This window comes from Rhinoderma darwinii, chromosome 5 (assembly GCF_050947455.1).
Source record: "Rhinoderma darwinii isolate aRhiDar2 chromosome 5, aRhiDar2.hap1, whole genome shotgun sequence".
Classification (NCBI taxonomy): domain Eukaryota; kingdom Metazoa; phylum Chordata; class Amphibia; order Anura; family Rhinodermatidae; genus Rhinoderma; species Rhinoderma darwinii.
Window position 1 is genome coordinate 285306765 of NC_134691.1, and position 17125 is coordinate 285323889.

The 17125-nt window shown below is 45.7% G+C and overlaps 1 protein-coding gene across 3 annotated transcripts in view; it reads left to right on the forward strand.

Moving 5' to 3' along the window:
- Positions 1–11558: 11558 nt before the first annotated feature.
- The window catches only part of DAZL (deleted in azoospermia like), a 102990-nt gene continuing 97423 nt past the window's right edge, over positions 11559–17125 (forward strand). Inside the window, exons 1-2 of one of the 3 annotated variants that reach the window (XM_075827233.1) lie at positions 11559–11717; positions 15897–16013. In XM_075827233.1, coding sequence (XP_075683348.1) covers positions 11715–11717; positions 15897–16013 — 120 coding nt within the window. In that variant the 5' untranslated portion in view covers positions 11559–11714. The remainder of the gene's footprint in view (positions 11718–15896; positions 16014–17125) is intronic. The other 2 variants (XM_075827231.1, XM_075827234.1) reach the window with 2 other exon arrangements.

The following is a 17125-nucleotide window of genomic DNA, read 5'->3' on the forward strand; positions in this document are numbered from 1 at the left end:
TTTACAGAAGGCTCTCCAAAACAATGAAACAAATTGTACCCCTCTGTCCGAAACAATATTGACAGGGACCCCATGGAGACGCAGGATGTGTTTGACAAACAAGGTAGCTAACGTCTTAGCATTGGGTAGTTTCTTGAGGGGCAAAAAGTGGCACATCTTACTGAAGCGGTCTACTACAACCCACACCACCGACTTGCCTTGAGATGGAGGCAAATCGGTGATAAAATCCATGGAGATATGGGTCCAAGGTCTCTGGGGAATGGGCAAAGAACGTAGTAAGCCCGCTGGTCGGGACCTGGGAGTCTTGGACCTAGCACAAATCTCACAAGTGGCGACGTAGGCCTTAACGTCTTTAGGCAACCCAGGCCACCAATAGTTTCTGGCAATGAGGTGCTTGGTACCTAGGATGCCTGGATGACCAGATAGTGCGGAGTCATGATTTTCCCTAAGTACCCTTAGCCGGAATTGCAGGGGAACAAACAGCTTGTTCTCAGGAAGGTTCCCGGGAGCTGAACCTTGATCAGCCGCAATTTCAGAGACTAAATCAGAATCAATAGAAGAAATGATTATACCTGGAGGTAAAATACAAGCAGGTTCTTCCTCCGAAGGAGGGCTGGCCATGAAGCTACGCGACAGTGCATCAGCCTTAATATTTTTAGACCCAGCCCTATAGGTAACCAAAAAGTTGAATCTGGTAAAAAATAGCGCCCAATGAGCTTGTCTCGGGTTTAGCCTCCGGGCAGATTCTAGGAAAACCAGATTCTTGTGGTCGGTAAGGACCGTTACCTGGTGCCTAGCCCCCTCCAGGAAGTGGCGCCACTCTTCAAATGCCCATTTAATGGCTAAGAGTTTGCGGTTGCCAATATCATAGTTACTCTCAGTGGGCGAAAACTTCCTGGAGAAGTAGGCACAGGGACGGAGATGGGTGAGGGACCTGGTACCCTGGGAAAAGACAGCCCCCACTCCCACCTCGGATGCGTCAACCTCCACGATAAATGGCTCCAATTGGTTGGGCTGAACCAGCACCGGGGCCGAGATAAAGCACTTCTTAAGGACCTCAAAAGCCTGGACAGCCTCAGGAGGCCAGTGGAGGAGATCAGCACCTTTGCGAGTGAGGTCCGTAAGAGGCTTAGTGATGACCGAGAAGTTAGCAATAAATCTCCTGTAATAATTAGCGAACCCCAAGAAACACTGTAACGCCTTCAGGGAGGCAGGTTGGACCCATTCCGCCCCAGCCTGGACCTTGGCGGGGTCCATGCGGAATTCATGAGTGAGGATTTGACCCAAAAATGGTATCTCCTGCACCCCAAACACACATTTTTCGGTCCTCGCAAACAGTTTGTTTTCCTGAAGGACCTGGAGCACCTTCCTGACATGCTCAATGTGGGAGGACCAGTCCTTGGAAAACACAAGTATGTCATCAAGGTACACTACAAGAAATACCCCCAGGTAATCTCTTAAAATCTAATTTATGAAATTCTGGAAGACCGTGGGAGCATTACACAACCCAAAGGGCATGATGAGGTATTCGAAATGACCCTCGGGCGTGTTAAACGCAGTCTTCCACTCATCCCCCTCTTTGATGCGGATAAGGTTATACACCCCCGTAGATCAAACTTAGAGAACCATTGGGCCCCCTGAACCTGATTAAAGAGATCAGGAATCAAAGGAAGGGGATACTGGTTCCTTACAGTGACCTTATTCAAGTTACGGTAGTCAATGCATGGCCTAAGACCACCATCCTTCTTCCCTACGAAGAAGAAGCCAGCACCTACCGGAGAAGTAGAGGGGCGAATGTAACCCTTGGCCAGGCATTCCTGGATATACTCTCTCATGGCTTCACGTTCGGGAAAAGAGAGATTAAATATCCTACCCTAAGGGAGCTTAGCTCCTGGTACGAAATCGATAGCGCAATCGTATTCTCTATGAGGAGGTAACACTTCGGAGGCCTCCTTAGAGAAAACATCAGCGAAGTCCTGAACAAACTCAGGTAGCGTGTTCACCTCCTCAGGGGGAGAAATAGAATTAACAGAAAAACATGACGTCAAGCATTCATTACCCCATTTGGTAAGCTCCCAGTATTCCAGTCAAACGTGGGATTATGCAACTGCAACCAGGCCTAAAACCAAATCGGACGATAATCCCTGCATCAACAGTACAGAGCACTGCTCCAAATGCATGGAGCCAACAAGGAGTTCAAAAACAGGGGTATGCTGTGTAAAATAACCATTAGCAAGAGGAGTGGAGTCGATACCCACTACCGGGACAGGTTTAGGCAAATCAATCAAAGGCATAGCTAGAGACATAGCAAATTCCACAGACATGATATTAGCAGAAGACCCTGAATCCACGAAGGCACTGCCGGTAGCAGACCTACCACCAAACGAGACCTGAAAGGGAAGCAAGATTTTATTACGTTTCATATTTACGGGAAATACCTGTGCGCCCAAGTGACCTCCCCGATGATCACTTAGGCGCGGAAGTTTTCCGGCTGCTTATTCTTACGCCTAGGACAGGTGTTCACTTGATGCTTGTCATCCCCACAATAGAAGCAGAGACCATTCTTCCTGCGGAACTCTCTACGTTGTCGGGGGGACATGGAGGCCCCGAGTTGCATAGGTACGTCCGATTCTTCCGTGGAAGAGCGAAGCAACGGGACCTCGGGAGGCATCATGGGGGAGTCAGAGGGGAAAACACAAAAACATTCAAGTTGTCGTTCCCTGAGACGTCGGTCAAGTCGTATCGCTAAAGCCATAACCTGGTCTAGGGAGTCAGAAGAGGGATAGCTAACTAGCAGGTCTTTTAGGGCGTTCGACAGACCCAACCTAAACTGGCACCTTAAGGCAGGGTCATTCCACCGAGAAGCTACGCACCACTTCCTAAAGTCAGAACAATGCTCCTCAACAGGTCTCTTACCCTGACGTAAGGTCACCAGCTGACTCTCGGCAAAGGCAGTCCTGTCAGTCTCGTCATAAATGAGTCCGAGAGCAGAAAAGAAAAGATCAACGGAGGAAAGTTCAGGGGCGTCAGGAGCCAAGGAGAAGGCCCATTCTTGGGGCCCTTCCTGGAGCCGGGACATAATTATACCCACCCGCTGGCTCTCAGAACCTGAGGAGTGAGGCTTTAAGCGAAAGTAGAGCCTACAACTCTCTCGAAAGGAATGAAAAGTCCTCCGGTCCCCTGAGAACCGGTCAGGCAACTTGAGGTGGGGTTCAAGAGGTGAGGTGAGGGGCACTACCATGGTAGCGTCAGGCTGGTTGACCCTCTGAGCCAGGGCCTGGACCTGTAGGGAGAGACCCTGCATTTGCTGAGCCAGAGTCTCAAGGGGGTCCATAGTAGTGTGAGGGACCAGGGTAGCCTAGGTATATGGGCTTGTGATTATGTAATGATGGGGGTAGGGAAACAGACAAGTGAGCCCTAATCTACCCGCCACTCAGTCCCTGCCTACTTGCAACGACCCGCCCTAGGCGACGGGGTACAACTGGGTGACGGTCCCTACGCTCAGTAAGTGCACGACAGACAAACAGACAAGGGTACACAAAGCTAAAGGAAATGGGGCAGTTGCCCACGGCAACACCGTGAGCAACACCGTGAGCAACAAGAGTGGTGAACGAGCCGAGTCAATCCAGGAGTGTACGAGGTACCAAACGCTGAGCAGGAGAGTAGTGAACAAGTCGAGTCAAACCAGGAGTGTACGAGGTACCAAACGCAGAGCAGGAGAGTAGTCAGTAAGCCAGGGTCAGAATGAAGCAGGGTCAAATAGTTCAGAAGCTGCAGCAGGGCCAGGAAACCACACGAGAAGAATCACAAGCAAGGAGGAACAGGAAAGGCAGGTATAAATAGACAGAGGGCGGGAGCTAGCTCCGTCTGGCCAGGCTGTGATAGGCTCTCCCACTCCTAAGCCTGCCATCCTGAGTGGTGGAAGATGGAGTCAGTCTCACAGACATAGAAGCAGGTGCAGACTGATTACCTATGGACGTATACACAGAAGCTGTGCCTGGCAGATCCTTTACAATTCATCAAGATCTTGGTCTGTATGATGTGGAAAAAACCTCACTATACATATATAGTATCGCCATAATTGCACCGACCCATATAATAAATGTAACACTTTATTCTTGAAGCACAATGAACTACGTAAGTTTAAAATGCAAACCGACAATTGCGGAATTACTGTTATTTTTTGACACACTTCTCCTTTGAAGAAAGCAAAAAACAAACCCTTATAAAGCTACATCGACAGAAAAATAAAATTTTTTTATGGATCTTGGTATGTGACGATGAACAAAATGCTTTGTGCTAAAGGCCCAAAATAGGCCGCCAATGGGATGGGTTGCCATGGCAGCCAGGGGCCTAACAAAGGCCTGCCATGATTATTTGCCCACTAGGCCATGCCAGAGCAATGATCTAATAGACTGCCTGGTAGTTTTACACTGACAGGCAGGGATGCTTTGGTATGCTGAGTATACCAAAGCGTAATATCAGTGATCAGAAGATCGCATTGTAAAGTCCCCTGAAGGGACTAAACCCCCCCCCAAAAAAAAAGTAAAAATAAAATTAGGCGGCTTTCACACTAGCGTTACTATATGTTTACCTCTCTTCCGTCATAGGACGAGAGGATTGATACATTAAACGGAATTATTTTGTTTCAGTTGATTTCTGTTTGTCTCCATTCACTAGGTTTCCGTTTTTTTGAACGGAAGCAAACGTGCAGTCTGCAGAACTTCTGCTTCCGTTAAAAAACTGAAACCTAGCGAACGGAGACAAACGGAAAGCAACTGACAAAATAGAATTACCATTGAAAACATGAGAAGTGTATGATGCTGATTGGTCAGCATCATACACTTCTCTTCACAACGCCCAGTTGGTAAAAAGTAAAAACACGCCCAGTTGTCTATTAAGAAACTAATTAGCATAAATCTAAAATTGCTGATAACTTGCTAAAAAATTATCGTTTTTCAAAATAAAAACCACTGTTGTTATCTACATTACAGCGCCGATCAGATTATGTAGGAGATAGGGTACTTATAATCTGGTGACAGAGCCTCTTAAAGTGATTTTATTCTGCAAAAGTAGCAAAACATAAAAAACCTATACATATGTGGTATCTCCATAAATGTACTCACCCATAGAATAAAGGTAACATGTTATTTACGCCAAATAGTGAACGGCGTAAATTTAAGATGCAAAAAACACTGCTGGGAATAGCGGGTTTTTTTCAATTCCCTCACCAAAAAAAGTTAGCCACTTGCCAACCACTGAACGACCTTATACGTTGCAGTGATAGGCAGTTAACTGTGAGCCACTGATTTTTAAACTGTGGCCGCATTAACTGTCTACCGATGCCGAGTGGCGCTGCAGATCCCTGTATCCGCCTGTTACTATACAGCAGCGGTCACAGTAAAGACTCAGGAGTATTGTTACTCCATTAATCCCCTAGATGCTGAAGTCAATAGTGGCCACGGCATGGTTAGACAGGAGTAGATTACATTGAAAAATCCACTAGTGCAGTGATCTACAAACAACGGGCCGTGGACCATTTGGTACCGTGCCACGGTATGTGTTATCTACCCAGGTGGCCGCAGGGAATTTCGGGTGAAAAATCGCACCAAACTGTAGTGCAGTTTTTCACCTGGAATGTCCGCTGCGGAAAACTGCTGAGCATTTAGCTGCAGCAGCAGTCACATGGGATGAAACGTCATCCCAGGAGGCCAGCCTGGAGGAAGAACACAGACTTCTAGGTAAGTATAAGGTTTTTTTTTCTGAGTTGCGTTTTTGCATTGGAATCGCTGCGATTCCGCCACTATAAACACAACAACTGCTATTTGTTGTGGGTTTTATCTCCCCATTGAATTCAATGGGGAAAACCTGTAACGAATAAGCAGCGTTTACGCAAATACAATTGACGTGCTGTGGAATAAAACTCTGCACCGCATGTCAACTTCTGAGCAGTTCTTCCGCTCAGTATTTATGCAGCGTGTGGATGAGATTTGTTTTATCTCATCCACTTTGCTGCTACTGTATTATGCTGCGGATTTTCTGCAACGAATCGTTGTGGAAAATCTGTGGTATTTACACAACGTGTGAACTGACCCTAACCCCCCCAACCGCAAAACCCCACCGCTCCCTCCCCCGCCTGTCCCTGAAAAATTATCTTGCGTGAAACTGGTCCTTGGTGCAAAAAAAGGTTGGGGACCGCTGCACTAGAGGGACAAAAGAAAAAAAAAATGATAATTAGATAATAAAGTTTATTACAAAAAAGTAAAAAAAAAAAACAACAAAAACATTTTTTTCCATAAAAATAAACATGTTATTTAAACCCTTCGGGGGAGGGGGGGTTGTTAACCCTCCAGTAATGAAACAGTTAAAAAAGTTCTAAAAGTTCACCTATATATTACATAAAATGGTGCAATTAAGAAATTAAACTCTTTTTGTAAGGATATGATTACACAGGGCGCATGCGCTGCGTAAAAGCACACAGATTATCTGCCCTGGTCCCCGCAGGGAATTCCGGCCAAAAAACTGCACCAAATTGTAGTGACGTTTTTTGGCCGGAATGTCCACTGTGAAAAAGTACACTTTACAAACAAAACCGTTTCACCCATAGCCAATAGTTTTATTCCAGAGTTTCGATCTTTGTGGCGGAAAAAACACAACTTCTGCTATTTGTTGCGTTTTACCTCCGTATTGAATTAAATGGGGAAAACCTGCAAAAAAAAACCCACACAGGAGGTCAATTTCTATGAGCGTTTTTTTTTTAGTTTATTTACGCAGCGTGTGGCTGAAATTTGTTCAAATCTCATCCACTCTGCTGCTACTTTGTTATGCTGCAGATTTTCCGCAACAAAATCCGTTGCGTATAATTGCAGTATTTACGCTGCGGGTGAACCCGGGCTAAGGCTATGTAGACTGAAAAATAAAAAGGTTATGACTCTTAGGGCTTATTCAGACTAACGTAATATACGTCCGTGCAACGCGCGTGATTTTCACGCGCGGCGCACGGACCTATATTAGTCTATGGGGCAGTGCAGACAGTTGCGTGAAAGTCACGACATGTCCGTTCTTTGGGCGTTTTTCGCGCATCACGCACCCATTGAATTCAATGGGTGCGTGAAAATCATTAAACTTTTTTTTTAACTTTTTTAATTGTCCCACTAGGGGACTTCACTATGTGATTATCGATCACATTTATAATACACTGCAATACTTCTGTGTTGCAGTGTATTATGCCTGTCCGTGTAAAACGGACAGGCATCTGCTAGGTCATGCCAGAGGCATGACCTAGCAGGCATTTACTATAGGCAGTCCTGGGGGCCTTTATTAGACCCGCAGCTGCCATCGGAGACACAGACACTCGGCGATCTTATCGCCGGGTGTCAGTGGGATGAGAGGGAGCTCCCTCCCTCTCTACAAAACCACTCAGATGCGGTGCACGCTATTGAGTACCGCATCTGAATGGTTAAACAGGTGAGATCTGCTACCTGGCAGCTGAGAGTAGGGACATTTAACGGCTCCCTGCTCTGTTTACTTATTCCGATGCAGCGACGTAAAAAGTCTATTGCATCGAAATAAAGCCCGTTAGTGACCGACGTAAAAACACTAAGGGGCGGTCACTAACGGGTAAACGTCCGTGTGACGGCCGTTGAAACAGCGGCCGTCCCACGGACCTTTGTAATTCAATGTGGCCGTTCACACAGCCGTTGTTTCAACGGACCGTGTGAAGGGTCCGTGAGAAAATAAACATGTCATATTTTATCACGCTTCACGCATCCCTCCATAGACTCTCATCTATGGGGGATGCGAGACATTACGTCCCGCAGTGCAGAGCACGGATGCACCTCGGACATGAAAAACTGCCGTTTATCACGTCAGAGATGCGCAATGCTCGTGTAAATAAGGCCTTAGCCTCTGACTTTCAGCCGTTTTTTTAAAGCATCAAACGTTTTTTGGAGCGGTTTTTCTATAGACACAATGAAAAACGACTCAAGAAGTGACATGCACTTCTTTTTCAAATGGCCGCGTAAAAAAATTCCCTGTCTGAACAAAACGCAGTTTTTCCCAGTGAAATCAATGGGCAGATGTTTGGGGGCGTTCAGCTTCCATTTTTTTAGGTGTTTACTCGCTGAAAAACAACTGAAAACACAGCGTGTGAACATAGCCTTAGACTGCTACAATGAAAAAAACAAAAAAGAATGCTTGGCTGTTGAGGTCATAATAGGTCTGGTCATCAAGGGGTTAATATTGTAATGTAAGGCCGCATTAAACTCTTGCACTCTGGCTATGAATAACATCTCTTAGGGCTTGTTTAGACGAACGTGTAATACGTCCGTGCAATGCGCGTGATTTTCACGCGTGTCGTACGGACCTATATTAGTCTAGGGGGCAGTGCAGACAGTCCGTGATTTTTGCGAAACGTGAGTCCGCTGCGAAAAACTCACGACATGTCAAATATTTGTGCGTTGTTCGCGCATCACGCACCCATTGAAGTCAATGGGTGCCTGAAAATCACGCATGCCACACGGAAGCACTTCCGTGGGATGCGTGTGATTCGCGCAACAGCTGTCAAAAGTATGTTTGGAAACAGAAAAGCACCACGTGCTTATCTGTTTACAAACATCCAAACTGAGTGTCATAATGATGGCGGCTGCGCGAAAATCACGCAGCCGCTGCCGCGCATCATACGGGGATGACACACGGAGCTGTTAAGTGCCTTTTGCGCACGCAAAACGCCGCATTTTTTGCGTGCGCAAAATGCACACGCTCGTGTAAACCCAGCCTTAGGCTCTGTTCACATCTGCGTTGGGGTCACGTTCTGAACGGGACCCTGAGCAGACACAAACTGACACGAACGGAAACCAGAGGTTTCCGTTAACATCACCATTGATTTCAATGGTGAGGGCTCCGGTGCCCATGGTTTCCGCTTGTCTCTGTTGTGCACCGGATCCGTTGGTTTGCCGGAAGCATCAGAACGGGACCCCAACGCAGATGTGAACAGAGCCTTATTTTCCACGTTTCTGTAAGGGTAGGGACACATACAGGGGAAAAAAAATCAGCTGAAATACAGTTCATAAATTTACCTGTGGTGTGGTTTTTTAAAATGTAGCTAAACTTTTAACAAACTTCTGACATGTCATAGTGAAATGCCATAAGTTTTGATTGGTGTGGGTCCGATCACTGAGACCCCCACCAATCGCTAAAACAAAGCAGCTGAAGCGGTCGTGTGAGCGCTCAGCCGCTTCGTTTCTGTTCAGCTTTTTCCGGAAAGCCGATGTCTCGGAGTACGGGCTCATAGACTTTCTATTGAGCCCGTCCTCTGATACATTGATTTCCAGAAAAAGCCAAACAGAAACTAAGCGGCTGAGCGCTTCAGCTGCTGTTTTAGCGATTGGTGGGGGTCTGAGAACTGAGAGCCCCACCAAACCAAAACTTCTGACATGTCACTACGACATGTCAGAAGTTTGTTAAACGTTTAGCTGCACTTTAAGCCGCAGCACATCGCTGCTCTTCTCTTGCGGGTTTTCCCCATGGAATTCAATGAGAAGGTAAAACTTGGAACATAGAGGCATATGGTTTGACTTTTGGGTGGAAATGCTGTGATTCTGCTGCCAAAATCGCAAGTGAGAAAAAAAACAAGAACTTTTGATGTAAAATTAATTTAAAAAAAAGCTTACACTTACCCCTGGCCATAGTCCTAGCGATGCGATCCTCTATTCTGAGCGCAGCCTGGCCTCCTGAGGCTGGGCTACCCTCAGAACAGAGTGACCCGTCGCCATGACAATGCGTGGTAAGTATAAACATTTTTTTTCCTCCTACTCCTGCAGTATATCCACAGAGGACATGCCAGCCACAAAACTGCACCAGGGTCAGTTCACACGTTGCGTAAATACTGCGGTTTATCCGCAAAGGAATGTGTTGCAGAAAATCTGCAGCAAATACAGCAGCAACAGAGTGGATGAGATACAACAAATCTCATCCACACGCTGCGTAAATACTGCACGGAAAAACCGCTCAGAAATTGACCTGCGGTGCAGTTTTATTCCGCAGTATGTCAATTGTATTAGGGTAAACGCTGCTTATTTGTTGCAGGTTTTCCCCATTGAACTCAATGGGGAGGTAAAACCCGCAAATAAATAACAGTTGTGTTTTTTTTTACGGCCGCTGCGCAGCAATTCCGCCTCAGAAAACACAACTCAGGGAAAAAAATCTTATACTTACCCAGAAGTCTATGTTCCTCCCTCCAGCGCGGCCTCCTGGGATGACGTTTCATCCCATGTGACCACTGCAGCCAATCACAGGCTGTAGCGGCGGTCACATGGGATGAAACGTCATCCCAAAAGGCTGGCGTGGATGACGTCAGAGGCGCCGGCCTCCTGGGGTGACTCTTCATCCCATGTGACCGTCGCTGCAGCGATCTCCCGGGATTAAACGTTATCCTTGGAGGCTGGCCTGCTAGCAGGTCGGCTAAGTGCTGCAGTTTTCCGCAGTGGACATTTTGGGCGAAAAAATGCACCACCGTATGGTGCGGTTTTTCGGCCAGAATTCCCTCAGCACACATGGCATACACGCTGCATGCGATTACGTAGCTTATATGTCCCGTGTCCACTCAGCCCCACAGTTTGGTGCGTTATTCCCTGCGGCTTCCAGAATGGATACACTGTGTACTTTTACACAGCATATCAGTCTCCTAAGGGTTCAAACATTGCAGTTTAGACCACATCTACAAACCGCATGTGTTTTTATTGCAACTAAAAATGCGCAAAATCACGGTAAACCGCCTGCCGTTTTTAACCGCACCTCAACTGCAACGTCTGGACCCCTAAATGCCATATTCACATGACCCATGCAATTCAACAGAGCTATTCACACATTGTTGTTTTTTTACAGAGCGCGTTTTTGTTGAGAAACTCCCAGCATGCCTTGCTCTGGTCCGTTTTTGCAGTAAAGGTGCACCCATGGGTACGTGAACAAAATTTACACCACACGGACGACATCCGCTTTTCACGGATCAATTGTAAAAGAAATGCAGAAAAAAAAAAGAAACATAAAACCAGGAAAAGCAGAGTAGAAAAACACAAACCACACAGACATTCATACGCGTGAAAAACGGTCACTTTATTGAGGGCACAAATCGGCCAAACTTGTGTGAATAAGGCTTTATATGTACAGATATTGAAGTCATCATCAAACAACTGAAATTTCCATCACCCCAATATATGTTCCATAACTAATGGACCCTGTACACCTATAATAAACAAAAAGCAAGAAAGCTCTGTATGAAATCTTCAGTTAAAATACAATGTAAAGGATTATAACTAACAAAAAATCATCCGCCCTATAGACTACCCTGCAACTGCGCGCCATATTTAATGTGCGGCTTGATACAAATTTCTCACAACCGGACTATTTACAGCAAGTCTGGCGGAAGAGTACATAAATTACAAATAGTGCGCGGTACTTTTCGGCCCGTAGAGGTATAATACATTCACGTACACAGTGCTGGCCACTCATAAAAAAAAAGCCGTTTAGTTTGCTATCGAATAAAGTGTTTGTAGCTACGGCTCGCTTCCAAATCAGGTCCCTACCCCCTCTACGAGTCACATGCGCTGCTCCGGGGAAGGATATAAATACGACACACCCTTCGCGGCTTTCTCTAGTTGGCGGCAAGTTGCTCCTGTTTTTTTTACGTTTACTTGTTTGAGTTGTGTGGTGATAGAATGGTGAGTATGGCTGCTTTTATCTGCCTCATGCCGATAATCCATGCACATGTACCTCATATTCATTGCTCACTGACTCTATACGCGTTAGCTCGTGAAATTTTGTCACATACATGTTGTCCATAATGCGGCTACTGGTTTGCAACTGCGCCATGCTCTTATACCCGCTGCATACAGTCTACATGGGCGAATTCACACTAGGATTATGGGGTGAGTCCGATCACGCAAGAATGTACTTTAGAAAGTGGCAGGCAAGGAGCTGGCCATTTTTTCCTGATTACTAACGTGGGTATGGATTGCATTATAACCGACGGGGAGCTGGACTCTGCTGAGGTAACTGAAAACCGACGTTATAAATCGGTCTTTGGATACACGCTGCAGATTATCGTCCTCTCACTCGGATCCTGCCCTTCAGATTGTAGTCATTAGTCGCAGATTGTTCGATTATTTCGGCCTTGTATCCTGCAGTAAAGAAGCTGGAGTCATGTGCACATATAATGGTGGCTAATCCCCGAGTGGCTTCTGCTTGTCCTCAACGATGGTTGTAAACCTTGTAACCAATTGCAGCCATTTTCCCCCTCATTATTCCAGGGCTCAGATTTTGTAGTTTATGGGTCAGTTCACACAAAATTTGCAGCAAATACAGTAGCATCAAAGTGGATGAGATTTGAACAAATCTCATACACACTAACCGGGAAAAAAAAACGCTCAAATTGCCGTGCGGTGCAGAATTTTATTCCGCAGCATGTCAATTGTATTTGCGTACATGCTTATTTGTTGCGAGTTTTCCCCATTGAATTCAATGGGGAGGTAACACCCGCAACAAATAGTTGTTGCGTTTTTTTGCAGCGGGTTTGCAGTGATTCTGCAACAAAAAAACAAAACAATTTTATAAAAAAAACTTATACTTACCCAGAAATCTGTTTCTTCCTCCAGGGATGACGTTTCATCACATGTGAACGCTGCAGCCAATCATAGGCTGTAGCGGCTGTCACATGGGATGAAACGTCATCCCAGGAAGCCGGCCTGGATAACATTAGAGGGCTGGCTCCTGGGATGACGCTCCATCCCATGTGACCGTCGCTGCAGCCAATCACATCCTGCAGCGGTCTCCTGGGATGAAGCTGCAGGCCAGCTGAATGCTTCAGTTTCCACAGGGCCAATCCAGGCGAAAAACTTCAGTTTGGTGCGGTATTTCATCTGGAATTCCCTGCAGCGCTAAGGGTGGATATGCTGCATGCATTTATGCAGCGTCGTGGTAAATTTATTTTTACGTTTCTTCCTGTTATAATCATCCCAAACGTTCAAAGGGGTTTTCCGATATCGTGGTTCTTTTTTTTTTCCGTTTTTTTTCCTCTGGTTTGTTTACATCTGGTACTACCGCTACTCGCCTGTTTCCTGTAGACTCAGCCTACAAATCCCAGGATGCCTAGGGCAAATGGGAATTCAGCAAAGGCTGGGGGGGAAGACAAGCCATGCAGACGCTGTGAGAGCAGAGGATCGAGCATGCGTGGTGAACACTGTCAACCACACGTGCTCAGAGACGGAAGAAGCAGGGTATCCGGTCCACCCCTTCTCACAGTGTACAGTGACGTCAGGAATGACGTGCCCGTACACTGAGCCTGCCGGAAGGAAGTGATAGCTCTCGTGTACGGGGCAGCGGTGGAAGTTCGGATTTACTGTGGGCGACTCATCACGTGACCGCATGCGCGATACGGCATTCGGAACAACTATTGGTTTTAGATGTTTAGTTGACTAGGAATTACTTAATTGGTCCTGGAAAACCACTTTCAGGCCTTATTCACACGGGCGTTGCGCATATCGGATGCGAAAAATGGCAGTTTTTCACGTCAGACGTCCGTTCACTGCGGGATGCGATATCACGCATCCCTCATAGACTAGTCTATAGAGGGATGCGTGAAAAAATAGGATGTGTCCTATTTTCTCACGGACCCTTGACACGGTCCGTTGAAACAACGGCGGTGTGAACGGCCACATTGAATTACATGGGTCCGTGTGACGGCCGTATGACACGGTCGTGTGAATAAGGCCTAATTCTGTGAAATCACTATTTTTTTATTTTTTTTTTGTATGCCATTTTATTATGAAGTTATTTTTTGATCTATAAGGCCTCGTTCACATTTGGATTGGAGGCTCTGTTAGGGGCATCCTTTGCAAATCCAGCTGACCATACCGGAAACCATTCTGATTTTAACGGATCCATCAAATTTAACTGAAACTGAAAGAAACCAGGGGCACTTTTTTTTTTTTTAAAAAGAATTTGTTGGCCGGATTAATAAAAAAACCTTCAACTTTACGTTCTGTTTTTCAGTTTTGCATCTGTTAGGCTTCGTTCATATCTGCACTAGGGCTCAGTTCTGTCTGAGCTTTCCGTCGGAACGGAGCCCTGACAGACACCAACGGAAACAATAGGTTTACGTTTCCATCACCATTGATTTTAACGTTGACTGATCTGGCACCAAGGTTTCCGTTTATCTCCGTTGTGAAAGGGTTCCTTCGTTTTGATGGAATCCATAGCGTAGTCGACTACAAAAATGGAGACAAACTAAAACCATTGGCGCCGGATCCGTCACTGTTGAAATAAATGGTGATGGAAACCTATGGTTTCAATTTCTGTCAGGGTACAGCACAGCGAGATCTCGCTGTGGATGACCGTTTACAGCGTAATCTCGCGAGACTACGCCTGCTGTGCTGTAAATCACACAGACGCTACAGAAGTGGTCAGGATTCTGAATACACATCACGTCCTGGCTGGAGGTAATGTATATTCATTGTCAGGACACTGAAGTAACGTTATAGTGTGTTTATGTGGCTGCACATAGCGATATAGCTATATTGCTATCTGCAGTGTAAATGAATGGAGAGAAGTGTATGATGCTGATTGGTCAGCGTCATACACCACTTGGTCATATAGTAAAACACGCCCAGTTGTCCATTGAGAAACTCATTTAATTTCTAAATAAAAAACACTGCTGTAATCGACATTACAGCGCCGATCACATCATGTACAAGATAGGCCACTTATAATGTGGTGACAGAGCCTCTTTAAATACAATAAATAACTGAATACGAACAGAGGACATTCAGTTTGTATCCGTCAACCATTGACTTCAATAGACTTCTTTTTCGTCAATTTGGACGGAATAAAATAGTGCAGCAGACGGCGCTCTTGTTTCCTAGACAGAAGACAGAAACCTAACCGACTGGAGCCAAACTGAGCACAGCTAAGGATAAAAAAAAAAACATTGAATCAATGGGTAGTTTGATAGGCTGTTCATATCTGTGTTGTGCTTTTTGTTCTGTTCCGTCAAAGGAACAGAAAAACGAAAAAACAAATGTCTCTAAGACCCCATGCACACGACAAAAAAAAAACTCTGTAATATGTTCTGAAATTACGGACCCGCCCGATTCTATTGGCCGCGGACACCTTTCCAAACCGCTACGCATAGGTGTCCGTGCCGGGAATTATGTAGCATGTCCTACTTTTCCTTTTTTACGGGCGGTGCTCCCATACTTTGTATGGGAGCACGGCCCGAAAATGCGGGCGACCGTCGTCAGACTGCCGTGCCCGCAATTGTGGGCTGCGATTTACGGGCACGGTCGTGTGCATGGGGCCTTACAATGTTTTCAACTGCCAATAGCCTTTCCTGGGCCATTGCAACTTGAAACCTCATCCAATTTACGCCCTATTCACATCATGCTTGCCTTTCGTTTGGTCTTGCTATTCATCTGTTCCGTCAGAGGAACTGATTAACAGAAAGTCAAATGGAAAGTAGTGTTTCCATTGGAAAGAAAAAAAACACCATTGAAATCAATAGTATTGCAAACAGAAACACTACTTTCCGTTTGTCTTTCTGTTATCTGTTCCTCCGACGGAACAGATGAACGGAAAGGCCAAACGGAAGGCGAATGTGATGTGAACAGGGCCTTACCGTGCCAATCGGTGGTGCAATCAAGTTTGAGAAGATTCAGCCAATCGGCACGTGTATTTCACTGGTAACACTCCTGTGAATCAGTGCATGTTATTGTAGATAACTAGCACCAATCAATGGATGCTGTATTATTGAAGTCCTGTACTGCTCTCTCTACCAGTGATCTTGTGTCTGTGTTTTCATTTCTGTGCTATGGCCTGTGTACAGTTTATGATTTTCCTATTTGTAGTCTGCATCCGGATGCCAAAGTCCCCCTGAAGAGGATCAGCCAGCAAACCAGGGTTATGTCTTGCCTGAGGGTAAAATAATGCCAAACACTGTTTTCGTTGGAGGAATCGATGTTAGGGTAGGTGTTGTATTTTTTTTATTTTATTTTACTTATGGGAGATTCCAACAGCTTAGGTGTAGTTACCAAAATACATGAACTCTTTTGCTGCTAGGGGGTTTTGTTCCAATTTTACACACACAAAAATCCTGAATTATAAAATAGTAAAAAATCTTATGCATACATACCCATGCATATTTTCTGAAAGTCAACACCTGGTAAAAAAAACAACAACATGCCAATCCGCACTTTACACTCGTGGACTCCTTCATGCAATTTTGCATCTAATCATAAGTGTGTCGATTTGCATCTAGAGGTTATCTGAAAGATAAGATTCTAGATAACCAGGTCTAGTTAAGAGAGCCATTTAATTCATGGGATATTGCATATGCTCGTGGCTGTTACTGGGGTTCTCATGAAGATCACACTTGTCCATACGCCCTTGAAGATTACACTTGTCCGTGGACGTCATTGAGGGGTTCCCGCCTCTCGGACCTTCATCTATGAACCAGAATGGAGAGATACTAGCAAGCAGCGACTCCCGCTCTCCCATTCATCTGGCAATGCAAGACGCCAGGAGCGGGACCTAGTTTTCTCTGAGGAGACAACCCCTTTAAACTATAAAATAAAACACTTACGAGGGAACATTTGTATTAATTTTTTTGTACAGATTAAGGCCTCATTTACACGAGCGTAATATACGCGCGTGCTTTTCACGCGTGTCGTACGCACTTATATTACTCTATGGGGCAGTGCAGACGATGCGTGAGTTTTGCGCAGCGCGAGTGCGTTGCGTAAAACTCACGACATGTTCTATAATCGTGCGTTTTTCGCGCATCACGCACCCATTGAAGTCAATGGGTGCGTGAAAACCACGAAGGTCGCACGGAAGCACTTCCGTGCGAACTGCGTGATTCGCGCTAGAGCTGTCAAACTGAATGTAAACAGAAAAGCACCACGTGCTTTTCTGTTTACAAACATCCGAACGGAGTGTCTTAGACATGAGCGAACCGAACTTTACCGGGTTCGGCCGAACTCGTTTTGACCGAACCCGGCAGGAGACAGTCACTGCAGGGTGCTGAAAGAGTTTAAACTGGTTCAGCACCCTGGACAGTGACTTCCGATTCCAATAT